Here is a 27256-nt window from a genome sequence, read left to right as displayed (position 1 = left end):
GGCAGTCTGGTATCCCGACCTCATGCATCTCACAGATCCAGATCCTCAATGTTCTGATGGATGCACCCATAAGATTGTTGATGTTGTTACTAACACAAGAATTGATGGGGAGGTTACCTAACACCTGCATGCCCAGTGACTATGCTTACCCACCATGTCAGAACCCTTTTGTTGGATGACGAGATCATGATTCTCTACGTAACTGCAGGATCGTTCCTCCATTCTGCTGAAGGATGCCACCATCACTGCTGTTACTACTAACATCATGATTATGGTCTGCTACAGATATCCCATGGGAGATGGGCTAACCATGGGTGGCTTATTCTTCCACTGTGTCAGCTTCCTGCCGGTCGATGGGGAGAAGATGTGTGCATCTTCGGAGTACGGAACCTGCTGCTCTCTGCACTAGTTTGAGAATAGGTGATGTTTACATCGCCTGTCCTCAAGGGTTTGTACCCTCCCGACCTCCCCGCTTCCAGTTCTCTGTGCGATTCGTTCAGAGAAAAGAAGGACATTACAGTCACGTGACCGGAACAGTGTAATTTTAGAATTAATGAAAAAACATGATTATTCTTTCTAACTGGAGGCAGCCATTTTGTTTAATTTTTGTGATGTCCGGTGGTATAGCTTGGGGCAAAGTGACTTCATCTCCGTCCAAACCCTCTTAAGCACAATGTAAACAAATGCTCTAATTTACGACAAGGCGCTTCGCTTTCATCAACCTGACTTGTAAAACAACATAAATGACTCGATATTTAACTGAATATATTTCTATTTGCATCAATAGAACGAAATGGAGTTATAGTATTTTTCTCTTTAAAAAAATCAAAAGAAAAAATGCTTATTATTAGGCCTATTGGTAGGGTACGTTCAAGCAAAAACGACCACTCGCGATAATTTTCTTTTTTTTTGGAACTACGTAATTGGTCAGTTTTGTGATTTTAGATGGGAAAGTCTACTTAATCAAGGGTTTTACAGAATTACTTCCAGTAATAAAGTGATAATGTCCATTACGATCTGAGGGGCATCCGTGCGGCTAACAGACAGTACTCTGTGATCTTAATAAAAAAAAGGCACGTCTTTTTAGTGTGTCTAGACACAGTGTCTGGGGACCGTCTAAATATACACCTGCCAATCAGGAACCACAGGTACAGGCCATGGAAAGAAAAGACCAATTAACCAAGAACACACTCCTATTATTATTTCAGTACATGGGTTAATTTATGTACAAAACAAGTATATATTATTTTTCAATACAAAATAAGCCACCATTGTCAAAGTGTTGAAATAACTGTATTATGTTGCCGGCTTACTGGGATGGATATTATTACAGAACATTACGATGCATCTGCAAAAAATCAGGTATGTTTTGTTTCTTCACTTCGAAGATTAATTCCTGACGTGACATGTTAGGTATTACATAACCACCAGCTCGCCAGAGAGCGTATTCACTAGGATGGTACAAAAACTATACGATTATACTTGTTGATATTAAACAATAATGTGTGTTATACATCGTTGAATATGCATGCCAGGCCAAATGCCTTAACTGTCCCTTCCTTTAAATTAATAAATTTTAAGGAAATACTTTATATATCTGAAAATTGGCTAAACCAAAAGTTGATTCAGTGTGAGCCCTGTAATCCCACCATTTCAATTTTTTCTTTCAACTTATTTTCGTGCTTATATCCAGTTAAGGTTCAAGCAAACTGTCCTAGGCACACACCTAAGCTATCTGGGCTGTCTGTCCAGGACGGTGGGTTAGTGGTTAGTTGTTAGTGAGAAAGAAGAGGTACTATTTCGCTGGTTTGTGATTGAAAGTAATATCTATTTTTTATGATTTTTAAATATTTAAAAAAAAAAGATGTATACATGTATTTATCAATAAGTAGCTTATTGATTTTGTTAGAGATGTTATCTCATATTTGTTCTGTTACAAAGTAATACAATTATCATTGAAGCTGCAGTTTCTAGTACATTTTTAATATTTAAGCATTTGGAATAGGTCAACAATTTTTCTTTCTGTGATGCACCATTCTATGATTTCCTTTTGATCTATAACCAGATTCCAGCAAAAGTGTATGTGGGGGTTTATTTGGTCAGTAATTTCAGTTTGGCTCAATGTAAAAAGGAAAGGAAAACAGTGTTTTGCAAACAATAGAAGTGTTCTGTTTTTGTAAAGGAATAGTTGTAAGTATTTAAATAAAACTGCAATACATGTACTTAGAACATTGACACGCTTATGGGGTGTGAAATCGCATTCTCTTGATTAATATGTGTAGCTTATGTTACACATATTATGTCTACACAAATACGTTACACATATTATGTCTGTATTTGATTATTTTATTAATCTCTCTTTACTAGATAAAGATTGGGGGGGGGGGGGGTATGTGTGTATATAATATATATAATAAAACAATGTAAGAAATTATAATTTCAAATTTCAAAGTACATCTTGAGCATTAATTTTTTTTTTAATTATAAATTGCACACGAACATAGACATTTTTTGTTTCTAAAACACATCATTTTTCTTTTACATCAAACCAACTTGGAATTATTGGCAAAATTCCTGAAATGAGGTCTATATTTACCAGTAGTTCCTATGAATTAATTGTTTAGTGAGATAGACTGGTGGGGTTTGACAGTGGAATGTGACTGCTGAATTCACATGTACATAGGAGATTACATGTATGGGTATCACATGAAGGAAAGTTGGAAAAAATTTAGATCTGTAGTTCCCTTCTGCATCTTAGGCCAAAACAAAAAGTCGGTTTCTGGTCAGACCAAAGTTCCAGAATTGATGTTGCTTTTTTTCTTTTCTTTTCTTTTTTTTTTCCCCATGGATTTCATAGAAAAAGTGGTTCTATTTAGTTTTTGTATGTCTTTCTCATCTGCTTTGGTCCATCCTCAATGGCCATGGTGCCCCTTCCCTTGCCTTGGTACCCTAAATATTTTCCTTTACATTTTCCATATAGCCAAGGCAATTTTATTACTTCGACTCTGGCCGCAAATATTTTAAAAACAAGCCATGCTACTCATTCATAACAACAGGACCTGTTTTAGAGAGAAATTAAAGAAAGCTAATGGTCCAAGCCAGCTGCATATAGACCATTTGGGCTCCAAATCAGTGTTCGAGATTAACGGTATCCTGATATCCTGGGGATACCAGAATTTGATTTTGGATACCAGACTTCAAGAACCCAGTATCCCACCGGGTTGCCATATAATGCTAAATTCTCAGGTGGGATACCAGATTTTGAAATGTTAGTATCCAACTGGGATACTGGCCAAAAAATTTTAATCTCGAACACTGCGAATGCAGAACTTTATATATCCTAGCAAGAAAAGCCTGGCAGAAATCAACGACATGGCGGGAAATAAAATAAAAACGTTTAATGTTTTATGCGCGAGTGTCAAAATTAATGCACATGCTGACCAGAGACCAGAAATTTATTTTTGTTTGGCCTTATTACAAAAATTGCTTGGAAAAATACCTGTTTGTGTTACTTGTTAATAGATGTACATGTATATACGGTTTATAGAGGTTTTGCATAGCAGTCAAACTTACTGTTAATGGTGAAAACTTGTGTTCTGTTAATATTGGTAAAACATAAGATCTATGGAAAAAGAAATTGCAGCTTCAATTTAACCAAATGCTTTTGGTTTTAATTAAATTTGTTTTCTGTTTGCTTTTTATTTGTTAAAAACCTTCTACAGTTCATTTGTATCATCAAAAGAAGAGTAACTTAAGGTCCATATGAATTAACTAGGCCCATATGCAGGTTTTGTTGTTGTTGGGTGTGGGGTTTTTGGGGAAAGAGGGTTGGGAAAGGCTCAACTATTGACATTGTAAAAGAATGCAGTGAAAACAAAGTGGACTTCATGGGCAGTGTTTCTGCCAGAAAGAAATATTTAGGTATGGTGCTATGGAACTGAATCAACCACCGTCAACAGTGGGTATGGGGGGCCTCCCCTAGAAAAAAAATGGGTTAGGGTTAAGAAAATCATACAGTATTGATAAGAGTGTTTAATTTTGTCAAAATGTTAACTTAAAAAATATATATATATATATGAATAAACACTTGGGTATGGCGCCATACCCATTTTACCCTCTGGTAGAAACCCTGATGGGGGAAATGTGTGTTATAAATATGTTTTTGCATACTTTATTATAGTTACACACCAATTCCATCAGCTCTTTTTGATGCAAATGGACTGTAGAATACAATAATTGTAAAAAAAAACAAAAAACAATTCATGGTAAAATCCACAAATATTATTTTTAAAATTACAGTGTCCATAACGAGTCCAAAATACAATGTTAGTTATACTTTACACATACTTGTATTTATTCAAATTAATATATCCATTTTGCATTTTAAAATGTTAAAGGTGAGGGAAGTGGTGTTTGTCAAGTGTTACATATTGTTTTCAAAATATATCTTTATATAATTATAAAATTATTTTACTCTAAAATTGGGAATAAAAAAGCCAAAAAACATAGCCTTTGGCAAATGGTGCTGATTATATATGAGTATAGAAACAGGTGATAAAACCCTGTAAACACAAAAAACGAAATTCTGAATTAACAAAATACAACAATTCAAAGAGATTTACTTAGTTTATTTTCTTCAACAATATTACTAAAGGACTGTTCAATATATCTGTGTAAAAAAAAAACACTTTTATTTGTATACAAGCACATATTGTACTCAAGAAAATACTGGGTTTTTTTATTTTATAGAGGGTGGTCTTAGAAATTAGTTGATCAATCATCTGGTTAAGTTTCACTATAATTATAATCAAAAAGCTAAAATTAATATGGCTGACACAATTGTGTAAATTGTAATGATTATTTTTTTCTGAGATGAATTACAGATAACAATATATTAACGTGCACCAAAAATACAAAAGTCTGCAGTTGAGTACCATAAAAGTTTGTTTTTTGTTTAACACCACCACTAGAGCACACTGATTTATTAATCATCGGCTATTGGATGTCAAACTTATGGTAATTGTGACACGTAGTCACCAGAGGAAACCCGCTACATTTTTCCTAATGCAGCAAGAGATCTTTTATATGCACTTTCCCACAGACAGGAAGGCACATGCCACAGCCTTTGACCAGTTGTGGTGCACTGGTTGGAATGAGAAAAAAACCCCAGTTGAATGGCTCCACTGAGCCTCAAGCGCAAGCGAGCGCTCAACCTACTGAGCTAAATCCTGCCCCTTGAATACCATAATTACAGACATACATGTACAATGTACAAAATTATTGACAAAGTACCTTTTACATTTTCTATAGAAATTGAACAAATGCCATTTGGTAAAAACTGATATTTTTACCAGCTTTAATTTTTACCTTTAAATTCTAGATTAGCTTAAATGTTTTCGAAATGAAACTGAAAATTCCCAATTTTTTGTAAAACACCACTATAAAATTTCCAAAGTCAAAGAAATGAGCATCAAGTCAAATTTGAGAAATAAAACCTAGGTTTATTAATTATTAAAATTATTGGTAGTTAATTTACTGTATGCATAATAATAATGGTCTATTCTACTTTCAATTATTGTGCATGAAATACAAAAAAGAATTCTTTCTATATATTTTCTATCATATTATTGATAATAAACCACATATCTACATGTCTGCAGTAAAACAATAAAATACAAAATAAAACAGATACTGTAGTTCCGGTTACCCAATGAACCCTAACTTTTTTTCGCTGACCCTAAACCTTTTTTGCAGTTACTGATCATCAAAACAGTAAGAGGATGCAGCATTTGTTAGAAAGACCAGTTTGACAGATTTTAGGAATAACACACCCCCCCCCCCACCCCACACCCCACACCCCAAAAAACCCACACCCAAAAACCCCAAAACAAAACAAAACAAAACCCATTATAGCCTACCTACTTACCCTAAAAAACAAGTTCACATATGTAACCAGAACGACACGTATTATTTTTATTTGGCCTCATCACTTCTGTTGCATGATGTCAAAAGCTTATAACCACATAACGAAAACAACAGGGAAGTAGACATATTTTTCATTTCTAAGTGAGGTAAAAGGTTTCCACATGTTGAAAAAAGTTTCCAAGCCTGCTTTAGAAAATGACCGTACAACAAAGCTATGTTAGAAAAGTTTCCAAGCCTGCTTTAGAAAATGACCTTACAACAAAGCTATGTTAGAAAATGACCTTACAACAAAGCTATGTTAGAAAATGATCTTACAACAAAGCTATGTTAGAAAATGATCTTACAACAAAGCTATGTTAGAAAAGTTTACATGCAAAAACTAGAAGCCTGGCTTCAATAGAGGCCTATAGGTTTCTGTTCAAGGATTTGCAGTAATTTATTTGACTTTGTGGCACTTTATCATAAAGAATGAATAAAAGAATGTTTGTCAGTACCTCAGTCAGCACAGAAAACACATAGGCTTATGGGCGTCTAATAATGGTAAGTATAATTATGAAAGAATGCAAGTACAAATGTATGTAATTTACCTAATGGATTTGATTATTTTTATTTGTTCTCTGTAATGACTTGTTTTTTCTCTATTTTTCAGGCATTGTGATGAGAGATTTTCTGTCCACTGTGGTTGTGACTCCAACACTTCTACGTGTGGTTCGCATTTTTAGAATCGGTCGTGTCCTTCGTCTGATAAAAGCTGCTAAAGGAATACGAAAACTGCTTTTTGCTCTGATTATCTCCCTTCCAGCCATCTTCAACATTGGAGCGCTGCTGTTCCTCCTCCTCTACATATATGCAATCATAGGCATGTCTTCGTTTGGAAATGTCAAAATAACCGGCAGAATGGATGACATAGTCAACTTCAAAACATTCTTTAACAGTTTTATGTTAATGCTGCGATTGTCCACTTCTGCTGGCTGGAATGACATCCTCGATCCCCTGCTGATTTCTGAACCAGACTGTGATCCCAATTTCAAGACTCTGCCGAACGGGACCAAAGTGCCGGATGGTTCTGGAGACTGCGGAATACCCTGGCTTGCGGTTCCGTTCATGGTGTCTTATATTGTAATAATCTACTTGATAGTTATTAATATGTACATAGCCGTCATTCTGGAGAACTTCAACCAGGCGCATCAGCAGGAGGAAGTTGGCATCACAGAAGACGATTTTGATATGTTTTATTCCGTGTGGGAGAGATACGACCCGCATGCGACCCAGTTCATAAAATACGATCAGTTGCAAGACTTTGTTGCCGATCTCGATGAACCGCTAGGCCATCCGAAGCCCAACGAAATCGCTCTGGTGGCTTTCAATCTTCCAATAGTAGAAGGAGATAAGATCCACTGCATCGATATTCTGATAGCACTTGTACGATCGTTCCTAGGCGAGGTGGACGAAACACAGGAGTTCAAAGAGCTTAAGACACAGATAGAGATGAAGTTTCAAGACGTGTTTCCCTCGCGGGTGAACATGGCGGTGAAATCGACCACCATGCAGCGGAAGAAAGAGGACGTGGCTGCCCGGACGTTACAGAGGGCGTGGAAGAGCTTTAAGACTCAGCGCATGCTGAAAAACATTACCTCCTTAGCCATCCAACAAAACCTGTCGCACACAATGCAACACGACTTTCGCCCAAGAGCCAATAGCATTGTCAGCTTAGGCCGCAGACTCAGTTTGGCATTGACTTCATTTTTCGGCTCCCGGCCAGGCAGTGGTAGCAGTCTCAATAGTGCCGGTCGTAGTCAAGTGTTGGTCACTGTCACTCCCATAGGAAGGAAAAACATAACCAAAAATACTCTGCAGATGCCATCAGTGAATGCCATGTATGAGAACGATTCAAAAGATGATAAGTTTCAATTGTGATGAAGAGAGAAAAAATTATTTGAATGGTGAAGACCACTGGGTTTTTTTACAAGCTTGTTTATGTTGATCTGTGTGTACAAAACTTAAAATAGTCTTGGCTTTAATTTAAGGCCCAGACTTGGATCGTGATGTCATGTTTGATTCAGATTGAAATGGTGTTCATATGTGTCTAAACTTCCAAGTGTGATCCTGGTGTAACAATTAATGCATGATGTGGTCGCTTGGAGGGCAGTGTGAAATACATTCATGGATAATCTTTCCATGCACAGATGGCTACTTTAACATTTGTAGTCATGTATATTTATATTGTTGATACTTAATATTTTATATTTGTTTTATGTTTATGGGGCACTAAACATGTGCTGTTTAATTTTAATTTAATTTAATTATTATTTTTTTAACTTTTAAAGTTATTTTGCTTCATCTGTTTTTTAAAGTGTTGATTTACCGGTATTTAAAATTAGTTTTTATTATCAGTTTTATGGCACCTTTGTCATAACATAGATACCAATAATTCAGGTGTTTTTTAATATACACATATTATCCGAGTAGATATATTGTAATGTGTTACAAACTAGTATACAGTATTGTGGAGTGGTGATAAAAACACCATGTTTCCAAATTTGTATTTTAAAAAATATAATAATATGTTTAATTCTTGAGATGTGTTTGTAACACATAATTATATAGTTACTCGTTTACACTCCAACATTTTACAAAATTCTAAACTTATCTACTAAAGTCTAAGATAATAGTGTCTCCCCCAAAAAATTATCTTAAAGTTTTCACAAAATTAGTACTGTATATTCCAGGATTTTAACAACACTTATACAGGTATAGCCACTCAAAAGGTAACCAGAGTCAAAGTAATTGATGTACTTTACATGCCATCTCTGCATTTGGAAACAGTTTACACCGACCAATGAAGTTCAAAGGTCACAAAGTACAGGTACATGTAGTATCATGCTACAATAATTATTCCATTCAGAATTCAGAATTACGTACTCAATAGGGTATTAATTATTTCGGAAAGTGCCTGAGATAAAATCCAAATCTGATACCTGTTGAATCTACATGTTGAATAATAAAGATTTTCTGTACAGGGTATTTATTAAGTGTTGCAGCAAAGTTGTGATATCGGTTGATTTGAGAAATTCCTTGATGTGCACGTTGTGCTTAATCAGGCACGGTGGTAGTAAATTTTAAGGCAGAGATGAATTTTACTTGTAGAATGCATGAAATTGCATTTTAGGACATCTAGGTTTCAAAATTTTACGGGGGAGCATACACCTGAACCCCCCTAAAAACGTTTATTTCTGTCCTTGATCTCAGTCAGCCCCCACAATGTCAACTTGCTTCCACTGTGCCTGTTAATGTTGAGCTATCACTAATACACCACAGTACCATGACTTAAATAAATAGCCATAATACCCTGGGGGTACAGTATTTATTATTAATAATTTTTTGTAATTATAAATTTTTTGTAATTATTATTTTATTATTATTTCATTTTTTATAATATCCAATACAAAGACTTGTGGCAGTGGATTTCAAACATAAATTGGAGGTAATAAAATAAAATTGGACATAGTGCAAAGTGTAACTATTTTTTAGACAGTTACTAGGTTTCAAAATGTGAAAAGGATCTAATATAATTCCACATGGAATATTTTTAGTTTAGGTACTATAGCAACAACAATTATTATTTTAATTTTTCAGTAATGTATTTATTGTCTTGAGAATAAATATTTTATTTATTTCATAAATTATAAACAATGTCAAAATCTGATGTACATGTATGCATGTCCCAATACATTTTTTAAAGATAGGAATTTATTAAATTACAACTTCAGTATTTTAAATGTTTTCTTTTAGAATACCACAACAATTATTGCCTTCATTGCTATGTAATATGTTTTTAATCATCTTGTGAATATATAGTGCAAAGCATAAGTATTTTTATGTATAAATACTTTACCTTGGAAAATTTACTTTATACTTGATAATCAAGGATGGTAATTCAATGTGGGTGTACATGTGATGTTAGTTTGTATGTTTGAATGTGCATGTATACTATGTTCCTGTGATGTATGAAAAACACTGTTGATTTCTATGGAAGATGCCAAATTTTGTACATTGTTGTTGAATCTGTAAATACTAAAATATTGAAAGCATGGCTTTTTATTAGCATTTCACTTGCATGATGGCATTATAGATTTTTTGTTTTCTTTACTCCAATCGGAAATGTGTATTTCTTAATGTTGCTCAGAACAATTCAGGGAACAATAACTGTGGCACAATAACTAACTTTAAGTTCAGATCGGGTTGATATTTTAACAATTACAGTAAAGTGCACTTACAACGTACATGCTTATAATGAACTATTGCTTAGAACGAACTGATCGTGAAGTCCCGTTTTATCTCCCTATACATTAATAACCAACTTGTGCAAATGCGTACGACGAACTACTGCTATTATGAACTTATTATCAGGGTCCCTTCTTGTTCGTTATAAGAGTACTTTACTGTAACAATATTTCACTTATGGCATACAATCGCAGGAAGAAAGGAAGATGAAGCTATAGGTAATGTTTATTATTTAAAATGAGATAATTTAGGGCTATAACTAGTAGGGGCTGGGACAGAGTTGTCTCCCCCCCCAAAAAAAAACCCAGTTAAAAATTAAAAAGTTCCCTTTCAGTTTACAAGTACGGAAAAACCTGTCTAAACCCAACCCTGATCATACCGGAATCCTGTCAAAACCAGCCACCTTTCAGTGTCCTAAATTTTCTAAATTCTAAACATGGGATCGTGTCTAAATTGGATAAATATTAGGTCCCCAGTGTGATCTGGTTTGGACAGGTTTCACTGTACCGGGTACTTGAGGTCTTGAAGACCTCGTACTATTGTGCAGTAATTTATTTTTCACTGCAACCCCAGATATTTTAAGCTGGGTTCACCCTACCTTTAGAAAGTGTCCCATATGCATGAACTGGGCGTATAGCGTAGTCCCAGACAAACAACAAAGGCTGCCATCTTTCTCAGTTTATGATGACAACAACTAGGGAGTTAGTGCTGGCACTGCTTCTGGTACAGAAATATCTCCTAACTAAACTGGAAACTGGACTTAACGAAGTTGTGTTCATATATCCTGAATAATGGTAGTTGGCTATAGCTTAGGAGATGCCACTAGATACTCATGTATACGGACTCACATTTACATATCTGGAACAGTTCAAAAACAGTTTTCAACTGACAGAGCTGTTTATAGTAATTATCTATTCATTAACATTAAAGTAATTAACACTGATACAAGAACATGCCGCAATATATTATGTTTCCTCTATTGTTTTGACTAACATATGAAAGATCTTTAACCGGTAGATTTTATGTCAAATCCTGGTTTTAAAACATGGATTTTACTTTTTATTAGCAATTGTTGAAAATGGTTTTAATTTCTTTTAGAATCACTGTTTCTAATTCTATTTACTTCTTAGAAGGAACAAAAAAAAAATTCTTTCTCCTTCATTGTTTCTTTATGATATTCTGGGTTATTATAGATCTATTCTCTTTAAAAAAAAAAGGAAAAGAAGTAAAATTAATTATGGCAGAAAAATATAATAAAATAATATTGCTACAATGTTTATGAATTAGTTGGGTTACAGTATGACCATTTGGACTAAATAAAAAAATAAAAATTCTGTTTGGTTTCTATTCTCTCTTCTTCTTTGTTTTTTCTTTATTTTCTTCTTTTCCCCATATTTTTAAAGCATTTTCTGTAATAGGTCATTAAACGATTGTTACTGCATGAATTAGTTTCTGTTAGTCTATTTTGATAGCGAGTAACTGAAATTGGTATTGGTCTGCAATTGTACGGAGGTATCTTACTGTAATTAGGATTGTTCAAGAAATTACTACTGGGTGGGTGGGGGTTGGAGGCAGTTTGTTTTTATTCCACCCCACCCAAAACTTAAATTATTTTGGAATTATGGATTAAGCAAATTTCCAACAACTCCAGCATTCATAAATAATATTTTAGACACACACACACACACACACACACACACACACACACACACACACTTCATCCTCACTCATCATTATCAAACTTCTGGAATAGACTAGTTAATTTCTCACCATCTTGAGTACCAACATGGACAAATGTTTGTTTTTTCCTTTCCGTCCACCATGCTTTATTGTTGTTTTTCAACACACCATATTATTTATTTATTTATAGCAAATGTTTTTTTGTTATTCCATGTCCACAACGAAATATTATTGTGAATAGTTTTATTTTTTAAAACAAATGAAATAAACTGGTTTAGTACTTATTATTCAATAAGGTTTTCTCTTATCATTCTTTTACACTGCTGTGGTAAAAGAATGTAGTGAAATTCTAGACTATATTCTTTTGAAGAATTAAGCAAATATTTATTATAGGTTTTTGACTCACATGCATAATGTGAGTCGAATGGTTTCCATCCAGATGTCGAGGTGAAATATCTATTGTGTTTAATCAGTTTTACCTCTGAAAGAAACAAAGAAAAAAAGAATGAAAGAAAAAAAAAGACAGAAAGGGGAAAATTGTATGCAGATACTAGGTAAATGCTGAGCAGAAAAACCAACTGATCAATGGAATCATAATTAAAAAACAGACCGTTTGATAATTTCAACTCAAAAACTAAAATAAAACATCCTAATTAAAACTGACCCAAAGGTATTTTGCTAATTGCATATGATTCATCACTATACCAAGAATGGAAACATGAAAACTGTGTTAGCTTTGTGATGAACTATTACTATGTTAAAGCATCATTCATTAAGACACACACACACACACACACACACCAAAAAAAAAAAAAAAATGTCATATCATACAAACATAAATACTAATATTTGTATGACTTCATCACCTGAGGGACCGGTGTCGTGGTTAGGCCATCGGTCTACAGGCTGGTAGGTACTGGGTTCGGATCCCAGTCGGGGCATGGGATTTTTAATCCAGATACCGACACAAAACCCTGAGTGAGTGCTCCGCAAGGCTCATTGGGTAGGTGTAAGCCACTTGCACTGACCAGTGATCCATAACTGGTTCAACAAAGGCCATGGTTTGTGCTATCCTGCCTGTGGGAAGTGCAAATAAAAGATCTCTTGCTGCCTGTCGTAAAAGAGTAGCCTATGTGGCGACAGCGGGTTTCCTCTAAAAAACAGTGTCAGAATAACCATATGTTTGACATCCAATAGCCGATGATAAGATAAAAAAAATCAATGTGCTCTAGTGGCGTCGTTAAATAAAACAAACTTTACTTTCCTTTTTTCGTCACCTGAGAGGTGTACGTTTAATTGCAAAATATGATAATACTATCAAGTTTCGTCAGTTGCAATCATGTTTCATATGTGTTGTGTAGTTAAATGAAAACAAAAAATTTGGAATCTTATTACAGTAGGGGAATATGTGCTACTGAAAGGCTCAGCTGGTGAACAAACATACCAATTAACATAAAAGCCGTCAATTAAAAGGATTTAGATTTAACAAGTAATTTTTAAAATCTTAACAGTCCGAAGTGACCTAGACCTTAGATTGCAGTCAGGAGATGGGTGGTGATGGCATGAAGATTTTTAAAAATTTCATTTCAACTTATTTTTGTGCTTATTTACAATTAAGGTTCAAGCACGCTGTTCTGGACACACACCTCGGCTATTTGGGCTGTCTGTCCAGAACAGTGGGTTAGTTGTTAATTGTTAGTGGTTAGTGAGAAGGTGTAGTGGCCTAACACCTGCCCATTTGGTAATTAAAACTCGCTCTGGGTGGGGGCCAATATCGGGCTGCGAACCCTGTACTTACCAGATTTATGTCCGATGGTTTAACCACGACACCACCAAGGCTGGAAGATAAAACTCACCTTACCAAATATGAATGAATTAATTAATATTTAATGACACCCCAGCACACACACACACATACGCAAATCGGTAATGTGGTGTCAAACAAACATCAATTTAAAATTCCAAAATTATTAATACAAATAGTGTTGACAGGTATGAAAGAGTCACATTTAGGAAAGATGATGAAATATATTAAATGTAAAAAAGACAAAAAATAAACACTATGGTCAGACCCTGAAAACGGTTTATAGGATTGTTGTAAACAAACCAATATTGCACCGAATTGTCAACATAAAACATATTTGAAATCATGATCACAGATGCGTATAGAACTAATCTTAAAATGTTCAAGAGATACTGAATTTGTGCTGTATTTGCCACTGTCAAGGAAACCCATGAGAATGTTGCCACTCCTGCACCACGACGAGGATACCAAATATGAAAGCCTTCCTCTAAAGGATTCAAGAGCTAAAGGCGATTTTTAAAATGCGCACCAAACATTAATCGTTCTGATTCAAGTGTCACAGATAATTAATTAGAAAAAACTTAAACCAAACTGTACATAGTTTAAGACCTTGCAGTGAAATCGCATTCCTGGGATTGGGGTGTGAACCACCTGGACTATTACTTGGTGGACATACATACGAAATATGAAAGTCATCTATTAAAGGAGCCATTTGCGAGAGTTAACTGCAATTGGAGAAATGTTTTATCTAAGTCAAAAGGAACTTGCCCTTGCGTTTTGTTCGTTGGGATGTTGTACAGTTGAAATACTATCACTTGGTGAATACCCATGCCAATTATCAACTATCTTTGCAACACAATGCAGTATACAATGGCTTGCGAACATCCATCAGATTGATTATCAACGTATCCATTAAAGGGACATTCCTGAGTTTGCTCCATTGTAAGATGTTTCCGACTAATAAAATAGTTATACGATTAAATTTGCACATTAAATATATTTTCTTGTTTAGAATATCAGTGTCTGTATATTCAATGTGCTTCTGGTCGTCTTAATATTTGTAAGAAGCCCAAATTGGATTTTGTCTTCAAATAATTTCGTACGTACAAAAAAAGAAATATATATTAGGAAATAAAATGAAATTTAAACTTAATACAAACATTAGAACGATCAGAAACATGTTTAATATACAACCACTAATATTTTATGCAGACATATATATTTGATATGTAATTACAATCGTTAAAAAGTCTCTGTTAGTAGATAACATCTTAAAGGCATACTGTCACGATTTAAGGACCTTATTTCTCTAAAAATTGATATAAAAAAATTAAATTTTTTTACATTAATTGTTGGAAACCAAATCTACATGTAGCTATCGCATCACCGTAACTGAACCATGATGGAGTAAAATCCATGCCAACCCTCTCGACAATTTTAGTTTTTGAATTATGGACCATTGCCATAATTCAATTATTTTTACAAAATATTAATAAATGGAATATGGTGGTTATGAAGATGGTTGAATAAAGTACATTTAGGGGCAAATCAAATTATTTTTGTTCAGGTAATACTTTGTTAAGCCATTAAATAGGCCAGTGGTCTGTGACAATATGCTTTTAACTGAAGCTGGGTCTGGGCTGAAGAAAATTTGCCTTGAAATGTTTTAGCAGGTGTCTAGCTCGAGTACTCTGCCGTTCGACAGCTAGATGGACCTTTGGACGGTTATATAAAAAAGGTTGTGTTTAACAACACCACTGGAGCACATTGATTAATTAATGATCGGCTATTGGATGTCAACCATTTGGTAATTCTGACTCGTAGTCATCAGAGGAAACCTGCTACATTTTTTTTCTAATTCAGCAAGGGATCTTTTATATGCACTTTCCCACAGACTGGAAAGCACATACCACGGCCTTTGACCAGTTGTGGTGCACTGGTTGAAACGAAAGGAAAAAAATCAGCTAAATGGATCCATCGAGGTGGTTCGATCCTGCAGCGCAAGTACGTTAAGCGAGCACTCAACCTACTGATCTAAATCCTGCCCCTGGACTGTTATAAGACTGTTATAATCCCTCTCTCAGTCAGGAACAATTCAATAACAAAAACACGGAATTTCAGCCTACCACCGGGTGGTAAAAGATTTCCCCTCCAAATACAACAATAATCCTATGTTTGACATTTAAAGAAAAAAAAAAAATGTTTTGTTTAACGACACCACTTGAGCACATTGATTAATTAATCATCGGCTATTGGATGTCAAATATGGTAATTCTCACAATGTAGTCATCAGAGGAAACCCGCTACATTTTTCCCAATGCAGCAAGAGGTCTTTTATATGCATTTTTTCCGCAGACAGAAAAACACATACCACGGCGTTTCACCAGTTGTGGTGCACTGATTGGAACGAGAGAAAAAAGCAATAATTTGAATAGATCCACCGAGGTGCTTCGTTCCTGCAAAACAAGCACCTCAGGTGAGCACTCAACGGACTGAGCTAAATCCAGCCCATGTTTGACATTAAATACCTTTACACCTATCATTTTCGAGTTCGCTGATAACAAATATTTCACATATTAAAATACACCTGCGAAGTCACAGTATTGTCTCAACGCTCCATTATTTTTCAGTAATGGAGTGATGAAACCCTACCTAATGTAGTTAACCCACCAAAATCATAGGTGTTAATCCATACTAACATATATTGACATACAATTATTATTTAGTGGTGTATTTTAAGTAGGGGAATATCCTCGTAACTGACCTAGTGGGCCTCGTCTCCATTATGTTTCAGGAGTTTTTATGGGGGTTTTTGTTTTTTTATTCAATTTTTTTATTCGGAGCTTCAAATATATTATTACAGTACATAATGAAATGTTACATTTTCTGTTAAAACGCACAGTTATTAATTAATACAAGAAGATATTATTACATGTGAAGTACTCTACTAAGATATTGCCACTTTTTTCTTATTTTACTAGCTTTTTCCGGGGGGTAAAGATAAAGAGAATACAATTCAATCTGCTTATAACGACGTGTGTGAGCTAAACATGAAATATAATTTGGCTGAGGTTTTTTTCATTCTACAAATATGTATATAGTATTTTATTAAGGAATGGAGAGTTACTCAGACATTCCCCTATACTTAATCACTAATATACACAGCACAGAAAAAGAAAGAAAGAAATGTTTTATTTAACGCTGCACTCCACACATTTTATTTACGGTTATATGGTGTCAGACATATGGTTAAGGACCACACAGATTTTGAGAGGAAACCCGCTGTCGCCACTACATGGGCTACTCTTTCCGATTAGCAGCAAGGGATCTTTTGTTTGCGCTTCCCACAGGCAGGATAGCACAAACCATGGCCTTTGTTGAACCAGTTATGGATCATTGGTCGGTGCAAGTGGTTTACATCTGTCCATTGAGCCTTGCGGAGCACACTCAGGGTTTGGAGTCGGTATCTGGATTAAAAATCCCATGCCTCGACTGGGATCCGAAGCCAGTACCTACCAGCCTGTAGACCGATGGCCTAACCATGACGCCACCGAGGCCGGTTACACACCACAGGAAGAAATCCGCCAGCACCTACGTATTTAACCAAAACCTTTGGTACTGTCTGGTTTCTTCCTATAGTGTGTATATTAATGCATGGTTAATATATACTCTTCAAAAGAAGAAACGCAAAACCACATTGTCGTAACATTTGGAGAATTGATTTAATTATTGAATGGCGAGTCCGATAATTACCAAATGTTGCAGGATTGTTCACAATTCACTCTAGTCCATTGTGAGTAAGTGATAGGACACACCACCAAGGTCAAGGTCATCTGGAGTCAATACCGGGTGTGGCCTCCGCGTGTGTTGACAACTGCCTGGCACCGCCTGCCCATTGAAGCAACCAGAGTACGGATGACGTCCCGGGGGATGGTGGCCCACTCGGCCTGCAAGGCTGCTGCCAGCTCGGGCAGGGTCTGGGGCTGTGGTTGTCACTGTCGGAGGCGTCGGTCCAACTCGTCCCATAGATACTCAATTGGGTTCAAATCCGGTGATATCGATGGCCAAGGAAGGACATTAATGTTGTTGTTCTGTAGGAAAGCCGTTGTGAGACGTGCTGTGTGAGGCCTGGCGTTGTCATGTTGGAACACTGCGTTGGCGTTGGCCATAACTGGAACGATGTGTGGCCGGAGGATCTGGTCAATGTAGCCCTGTGCATTCAGGTTGCCCTGCACGTGGACCAGGTCAGTTCTGCCAGTGTGTGAGATGGCTGCCCACACCATGACACTACCCCCGCCGAATCGGTCCACTTCCTGCACGCAGTTTGCCGCATAACGTTCACCACGACGCCTATACACGCGACATCTTCCATCATGACGTCGGAGCAGAAATCGGGACTCGTCACTGAACCACACCTGTCTCCATCGCAGTTGAGGCCATTGTCGATGAATCTGGCACCACTGCAGTCGGAGTCGACGGTGTTGTGGTGTTAAGATGACACCTCGAACTGGACGTCTGGCACGAATTCCTACCTCACGTAGGCGGTTCCGTACGGTGTGGTCGGATATCCTGCGCAAACCTGGTATTGCTGCGGCTGTGGAGGTGGCAGTAGTCAATCGTTCCCGAAGGTGGCGTACCCGGATGTAGCGGTCCTGCCCGGGGGTAGTGACCCGTGGTCGACCGGATCTAGGGAGGTCACGTGTTGATCCATGTTTCTGGTAACGGTCCCACAGTCTGGAGATGGTGCTTGGGGACACATGGAATGCCCTGGCAACGGCCGTTCTGGATTCGCCTGCGTCTAGTCGGCCGATGGCATTGTTTCTCTGCGGTTCACTGAGACGTGGCATGTCCTGGATTGTCAACTGTCGGCCAGATACAGAGGCCAGGCAAGCGAACACCCTGTACTTTTATACTGTCGGTGTTCATGTTGCACGTGCAGACAACGCACGTGCAGTGGTGACATGGTTTGCACGTGGCTGCGTTTTTGCGAATATTCACATTTTGGAACTTTATTGTACAGTAGCTGCGTTTTATCGAATGTAACCGTGGGAATGTGTTTGGGACATGCAATGACCTTATATTCACAAAGCATGAACCGGTAGGAAACATAAAATCGGAGTTATAACCCATTTGTACCCTTTTGCGTTTCTTTTTTTGAAGAGTATATATGAAATATGTGTTATATGCTATCTCGCAAATGATCAGTGTGATAGTATTTAACGTAAAACATAGGATTATCAGAGGCGGATCGGGTGGGGGGGGGGGGGGGTAAATTGTTTTCTGGGTCCGCCACTCATTATTGATGTATTATAGCGGGCATTTTTTTTTTCCTACTGAGCCTACTCGGTGATCGTCAGAAATTCCGTGTTGCACCACCAAGGCAGGAAATATCATAGTAATAAAAACTTTAACTGAAATGAACACTCGTTATCGACTGCCGTTAGCCTATGTAGTTGTTTACATCGGTATGTCACGTACTAAATTCATCCAAATTTGATTAATAATGAGGGTATTTTTTAGTCTAAATGTGAACAGATCTGTGAAAGTAGGCAAATCCTACACACTGGCCGACTTAAAAGCGATTGTGTCATATTTTGCATCATATTTCTATTAATAACGTGTTTATTTAAAACAAAATATGCAGTTATAAACTCCAAGGACTACCAGCTATTGTATTTAGTTATCGAAGACTGTGAGATTCATCCTGGTAGCAAACATCTCCCTGTGATATCATTACAAGAAGGAACGAACAGAAAAAAGAAGACTGTGAGATTCATCCTGGTAGCAAACATCTCCCTGTGATATCATTACAAGAAGGCAAAACGAACATTACAAGAAGGAACGAAGAAGAAGAAGACTGTGAGATTCATCCTGGTAGCAAACATCTCCCTGTGATATCATTACAAGAAGGAACGAACAGAAGAAGAAGACTGTGAGATTCATCCTGGTAGCAAACATCTCCCTGTGATATCATTACAAGAAGGAACGAACAGAAGAAGAAGACTGTGAGATTCATCCTGGTAGCAAACATCTCCCTGTGATATCATTACAAGAAGGAACGAACAGAAGAAGAAGACTGTGAGATTCATCCTGGTAGCAAGATTCATCCTGGTCCCTGTGATATCATTACAAGAAGGAACGAACAGAAGAAGAAGACTGTGAGATTCATCCTGGTAGCAAACATCTCCCTGTGATATCATTACAAGAAGGAACGAACAGAAGAAGAAGACTGTGAGATTCATCCTGGTAGCAAACATCTCCCTGTGATATCATTACAAGAAGGAACGAACAGAAGAAGAAGAAGACTGTGAGATTCATCCTGGTAGCAAACATCTCCCTGTGATATCATTACAAGAAGGAACGAACAGAAGAAGAAGACTGTGAGATTCATCCTGGTAGCAAACATCTCCCTGTGATATCATTACAAGAAGGAACGAACAGAAGAAGAAGAAGACTGTGAGATTCATCCTGGTAGCAAACATCTCCCTGTGATATCATTACAAGAAGGAACGAACAGAAGAAGAAGACTGTGAGATTCATCCTGGTAGCAAACATCTCCCTGTGATATCATTACAAGAAGGAACGAACAAGAAGAAGAAGAAGAAGACTGTGAGATTCATCCTGGTAGCAAACATCTCCCTGTGATATCATTACAAGAAGGAACGAACAGAGAAGAAGAGACTGTGAGATTCATCCTGGTAGCAAACATCTCCCTGTGATATCATTACAAGAAGGAACGAACAGAGAGAAGAAGAAGAAGACTGTGAGATTCATCCTGGTAGCAAACATCTCCCTGTGATATCATTACAAGAAGGAACGAACAGAAGAAGAAGAAGACTGTGAGATTCATCCTGGTAGCAAACATCTCCCTGTGATATCATTACAAGAAGGAACGAACAGAAAAGAAGAAGACTGTGAGATTCATCCTGGTAGCAAACATCTCCCTGTGATATCATTACAGAAAAGAAGAAGACTGTGAGATTCATCCTGGTAGCAAACACTGTGATATCATTACAAGAAGGAACGAAGAAGAAGAAGACTGTGAGATTCATCCTGGTAGCAAACATCTCCCTGTGATATCATTACAAGAAGGAACGAACAGAGAAGAAGAAGACTGTGAGATTCATCCTGGTAGCAAACATCTCCCTGTGATATCATTACAAGAAGGAACGAACAGGAGAAGAAGACTGTGAGATTCATCCTGGTAGCAAACATCTCCCTGTGATATCATTACAAGAAGGAACGAACAGGAGAAGAAGACTGTGAGATTCATCCTGGTAGCAAACATCTCCCTGTGATATCATTACAAGAAGGAACGAACAGAAAGAAGAAGACTGTGAGATTCATCCTGGTAGCAAACATCTCCCTGTGATATCATTACAAGAAGGAACGAACAGAAAAAGAAGACTGTGAGATTCATCCTGGTAGCAAACATCTCCCTGTGATATCATTACAAGAAGGAACGAACAGAAGAAGAAGACTGTGAGATTCATCCTGGTAGCAAACATCTCCCTGTGATATCATTACAAGAAGGAACGAACAGAAGAAGAAGACTGTGAGATTCATCCTGGTAGCAAACATCTCCCTGTGATATCATTACAAGAAGGAACGAACAGAAAGAAGAAGACTGTGAGATTCATCCTGGTAGCAAACATCTCCCTGTGATATCATTACAAGAAGGAACGAACAGGAGAAGAAGACTGTGAGATTCATCCTGGTAGCAAACATCTCCCTGTGATATCATTACAAGAAGGAACGAACAGAAGAAGAAGACTGTGAGATTCATCCTGGTAGCAAACATCTCCCTGTGATATCATTACAAGAAGGAACGAACAGGAGAAGAAGAAGACTGTGAGATTCATCCTGGTAGCAAACATCTCCCTGTGATATCATTACAAGAAGGAACGAACAGAAAAGAAGAAGACTGTGAGATTCATCCTGGTAGCAAACATCTCCCTGTGATATCATTACAAGAAGGAACGAACAGAAGAAGAAGACTGTGAGATTCATCCTGGTAGCAAACATCTCCCTGTGATATCATTACAAGAAGGAACGAACAGAAGAAGAAGAAGAAGAAGACTGTGAGATTCATCCTGGTAGCAAACATCTCCCTGTGATATCATTACAAGAAGGAACGAACAGAAAAAGAAGACTGTGAGATTCATCCTGGTAGCAAACATCTCCCTGTGATATCATTACAAGAAGGAACGAACAGAAGAAGAAGACTGTGAGATTCATCCTGGTAGCAAACATCTCCCTGTGATATCATTACAAGAAGGAACGAACAGGAGAAGAAGAAGAAGACTGTGAGATTCATCCTGGTAGCAAACATCTCCCTGTGATATCATTACAAGAAGGAACGAACAGAAGAAGAAGACTGTGAGATTCATCCTGGTAGCAAACATCTCCCTGTGATATCATTACAAGAAGGAACGAACAGGAGAAGAAGACTGTGAGATTCATCCTGGTAGCAAACATCTCCCTGTGATATCATTACAAGAAGGAACGAACAGAAGAAGAAGACTGTGAGATTCATCCTGGTAGCAAACATCTCCCTGTGATATCATTACAAGAAGGAACGAAGAAGAAGAAGAAGAAGACTGTGAGATTCATCCTGGTAGCAAACATCTCCCTGTGATATCATTACAAGAAGGAACGAACAGAAAAAGAAGACTGTGAGATTCATCCTGGTAGCAAACATCTCCCTGTGATATCATTACAAGAAGGAACGAACAGAAGAAGAAGAAGAAGACTGTGAGATTCATCCTGGTAGCAAACATCTCCCTGTGATATCATTACAAGAAGGAACGAACAGAAAAAGAAGACTGTGAGATTCATCCTGGTAGCAAACATCTCCCTGTGATATCATTACAAGAAGGAACGAACAGAAGAAGAAGACTGTGAGATTCATCCTGGTAGCAAACATCTCCCTGTGATATCATTACAAGAAGGAACGAACAGAAGAAGAAGAAGAAGACTGTGAGATTCATCCTGGTAGCAAACATCTCCCTGTGATATCATTACAAGAAGGAACGAACAGAAGAAGAAGAAGACTGTGAGATTCATCCTGGTAGCAAACATCTCCCTGTGATATCATTACAAGAAGGAACGAACAGAAGAAGAAGAAGAAGACTGTGAGATTCATCCTGGTAGCAAACATCTCCCTGTGATATCATTACAAGAAGGAACGAACAGGAGAAGAAGAAGAAGACTGTGAGATTCATCCTGGTAGCAAACATCTCCCTGTGATATCATTACAAGAAGGAACGAACAGAAGAAGAAGACTGTGAGATTCATCCTGGTAGCAAACATCTCCCTGTGATATCATTACAAGAAGGAACGAACAGAAGAAGAAGAAGACTGTGAGATTCATCCTGGTAGCAAACATCTCCCTGTGATATCATTACAAGAAGGAACGAACAGAAGAAGAAGACTGTGAGATTCATCCTGGTAGCAAACATCTCCCTGTGATATCATTACAAGAAGGAACGAACAGAAGAAGAAGAAGAAGAAGAAGAAGAAGACTGTGAGATTCATCCTGGTAGCAAACATCTCCCTGTGATATCATTACAAGAAGGAACGAACAGAAGAAGAAGACTGTGAGATTCATCCTGGTAGCAAACATCTCCCTGTGATATCATTACAAGAAGGAACGAACAGGAAGAAGAAGACTGTGAGATTCATCCTGGTAGCAAACATCTCCCTGTGATATCATTACAAGAAGGAACGAACAGAAGAAGAAGACTGTGAGATTCATCCTGGTAGCAAACATCTCCCTGTGATATCATTACAAGAAGGAACGAACAGAAAGAAGAAGACTGTGAGATTCATCCTGGTAGCAAACATCTCCCTGTGATATCATTACAAGAAGGAACGAACAGAAGAAGAAGAAGACTGTGAGATTCATCCTGGTAGCAAACATCTCCCTGTGATATCATTACAAGAAGGAACGAAACAGAAGAAGAAGAAGACTGTGAGATTCAAGAAGACTGTGAGATTCATCCTGGTAGCAAACATCTCCCTGTGATATCATTACAAGAAGGAACGAACAGAAGAAGAAGAAGACTGTGAGATTCATCCTGGTAGCAAACATCTCCCTGTGATATCATTACAAGAAGGAACGAACAGAAGAAGAAGAAGAAGACTGTGAGATTCATCCTGGTAGCAAACATCTCCCTGTGATATCATTACAAGAAGGAACGAACAGAAAAAGAAGACTGTGAGATTCATCCTGGTAGCAAACATCTCCCTGTGATATCATTACAAGAAGGAACGAACAGAAGAAGAAGAAGAAGAAGACTGTGAGATTCATCCTGGTAGCAAACATCTCCCTGTGATATCATTACAAGAAGGAACGAACAGAAGAAAAGAAGACTGTGAGATTCATCCTGGTAGCAAACATCTCCCTGTGATATCATTACAAGAAGGCAAAACGAGAAGGAAGAAGAAGAAGAAGAAGACTGTGAGATTCATCCTGGTAGCAAACATCTCCCTGTGATATCATTACAAGAAGGAACGAACAGGAGAAGAAGAAGAAGACTGTGAGATTCATCCTGGTAGCAAACATCTCCCTGTGATATCATTACAAGAAGGAACGAACACAAGAAGAAGAAGAAGAAGACTGTGAGATTCATCCTGGTAGCAAACATCTCCCTGTGATATCATTACAAGAAGGAACGAACAGAAAAAGAAGACTGTGAGATTCATCCTGGTAGCAAACATCTCCCTGTGATATCATTACAAGAAGGAACGAACAGAAGAAGAAGACTGTGAGATTCATCCTGGTAGCAAACATCTCCCTGTGATATCATTACAAGAAGGAACGAACAGGAGAAGAAGAAGAAGACTGTGAGATTCATCCTGGTAGCAAACATCTCCCTGTGATATCATTACAAGAAGGAACGAACAGAAGAAGAAGAAGAAGACTGTGAGATTCATCCTGGTAGCAAACATCTCCCTGTGATATCATTACAAGAAGGAACGAACAGGAGAAGAAGAAGAAGACTGTGAGATTCATCCTGGTAGCAAACATCTCCCTGTGATATCATTACAAGAAGGAACGAACAGAAGAAGAAGAAGAAGACTGTGAGATTCATCCTGGTAGCAAACATCTCCCTGTGATATCATTACAAGAAGGAACGAACAGAAGAAGAAGAAGACTGTGAGATTCATCCTGGTAGCAAACATCTCCCTGTGATATCATTACAAGAAGGAACGAACAGAAGAAGAAGAAGAAGACTGTGAGATTCATCCTGGTAGCAAACATCTCCCTGTGATATCATTACAAGAAGGAACGAACAGAAGAAGAAGAAGACTGTGAGATTCATCCTGGTAGCAAACATCTCCCTGTGATATCATTACAAGAAGGAACGAACAGAAGAAGAAGAAGACTGTGAGATTCATCCTGGTAGCAAACATCTCCCTGTGATATCATTACAAGAAGGAACGAACGGAAGAAGAAGAAGAAGACTGTGAGATTCATCCTGGTAGCAAACATCTCCCTGTGATATCATTACAAGAAGGAACGAACAGAAGAAGAAGAAGAAGACTGTGAGATTCATCCTGGTAGCAAACATCTCCCTGTGATATCATTACAAGAAGGAACGAACAGAAGAAGAAGACTGTGAGATTCATCCTGGTAGCAAACATCTCCCTGTGATATCATTACAAGAAGGAACGAACAGGAGAAGAAGAAGAAGACTGTGAGATTCATCCTGGTAGCAAACATCTCCCTGTGATATCATTACAAGAAGGAACGAACAAGAAGAAGAAGAAGAAGACTGTGAGATTCATCCTGGTAGCAAACATCTCCCTGTGATATCATTACAAGAAGGAACGAACAGAAAAAGAAGACTGTGAGATTCATCCTGGTAGCAAACATCTCCCTGTGATATCATTACAAGAAGGAACGAACAGAAGAAGAAGACTGTGAGATTCATCCTGGTAGCAAACATCTCCCTGTGATATCATTACAAGAAGGAACGAACAGAAGAAGAAGAAGACTGTGAGATTCATCCTGGTAGCAAACATCTCCCTGTGATATCATTACAAGAAGGAACGAACAGAAAAAGAAGACTGTGAGATTCATCCTGGTAGCAAACATCTCCCTGTGATATCATTACAAGAAGGAACGAACAGAAAAGAAGAAGACTGTGAGATTCATCCTGGTAGCAAACATCTCCCTGTGATATCATTACAAGAAGGAACGAACAGGAGAAGAAGAAGAAGACTGTGAGATTCATCCTGGTAGCAAACATCTCCCTGTGATATCATTACAAGAAGGAACGAACAACAAGAAGAAGAAGAAGAAGACTGTGAGATTCATCCTGGTAGCAAACATCTCCCTGTGATATCATTACAAGAAGGAACGAACAGAAAAAGAAGACTGTGAGATTCATCCTGGTAGCAAACATCTCCCTGTGATATCATTACAAGAAGGAACGAACAGAAGAAGAAGAAGAAGAAGACTGTGAGATTCATCCTGGTAGCAAACATCTCCCTGTGATATCATTACAAGAAGGAACGAACAGAAGAAGCAGAAGAAGAAGACTGTGAGATTCATCCTGGTAGCAAACATCTCCCTGTGATATCATTACAAGAAGGAACGAACAGAAGAAGAAGAAGACTGTGAGATTCATCCTGGTAGCAAACATCTCCCTGTGATATCATTACAAGAAGGAACGAACAGAAGAAGAAGACTGTGAGATTCATCCTGGTAGCAAACATCTCCCTGTGATATCATTACAAGAAGGAACGAACAGAAAAAGAAGACTGTGAGATTCATCCTGGTAGCAAACATCTCCCTGTGATATCATTACAAGAAGGAACGAACAGAAGAAGAAGACTGTGAGATTCATCCTGGTAGCAAACATCTCCCTGTGATATCATTACAAGAAGGAACGAACAGGAGAAGAAGAAGAAGACTGTGAGATGAGATATCATCCTGGTAGCAAACATCTCCCTGTGATATCATTACAAGAAGGAACGAACAGAGAAGAAGAAGACTGTGAGATTCATCCTGGTAGCAAACATCTCCCTGTGATATCATTACAAGAAGGAACGAACAGCAAACAGATATCATTACAAGAAGAAGAAGAAGAAGACTGTGAGATTCATCCTGGTAGCAAACATCTCCCTGTGATATCATTACAAGAAGGAACGAACAGAAGAAGAAGACTGTGAGATTCATCCTGGTAGCAAACATCTCCCTGTGATATCATTACAAGAAGGAACGAACAGTTAAACAAAACATACTTTATTATCTAGAAGAAGAAGAAGAAGACTGTGAGATTCATCCTGGTAGCAAACATCTCCCTGTGATATCATTACAAGAAGGAACGAACAGAAGAGAAGAAGCGAGTTGATGATTCCGTTGGTAGGTGAAAAATCACTACACCGACTTCTCTCTCACTAACCATAAACAACTAACCCACTGTCCTGAGTAAGTGGCGGATACAGACAATCCATTATGGGGGTGGGGGTCATTGACATGTGGCTAAAGGCCACACACGTTCATGAAGGAATTTTTTTAATTCTCCAACGTAACAAATGAAAAAAAGAGCA

At 37.7% G+C, this 27256-nt stretch overlaps 1 protein-coding gene across 1 annotated transcript in view; it reads left to right on the top strand.

The window, feature by feature from the left end:
- Positions 1-11543, top strand: part of LOC121386873 (sodium channel protein 1 brain-like) — a 115484-nt gene extending 103941 nt beyond the window's left edge. Inside the window, exon 28 of the mRNA XM_041517909.1 lies at positions 6575-11543. Within this exon, the coding sequence (XP_041373843.1) occupies positions 6575-7842 (1268 nt within the window). The 3' untranslated portion in view covers positions 7843-11543. The remainder of the gene's footprint in view (positions 1-6574) is intronic.
- Positions 11544-27256: the final 15713 nt, after the last annotated feature.

This window comes from Gigantopelta aegis, chromosome 2 (assembly GCF_016097555.1).
Source record: "Gigantopelta aegis isolate Gae_Host chromosome 2, Gae_host_genome, whole genome shotgun sequence".
Lineage (NCBI taxonomy): Eukaryota > Metazoa > Mollusca > Gastropoda > Neomphalida > Peltospiridae > Gigantopelta > Gigantopelta aegis.
Note: the sequence above shows the minus strand (reverse complement) of the source record. Positions and strands in the feature narration are given on the sequence as shown.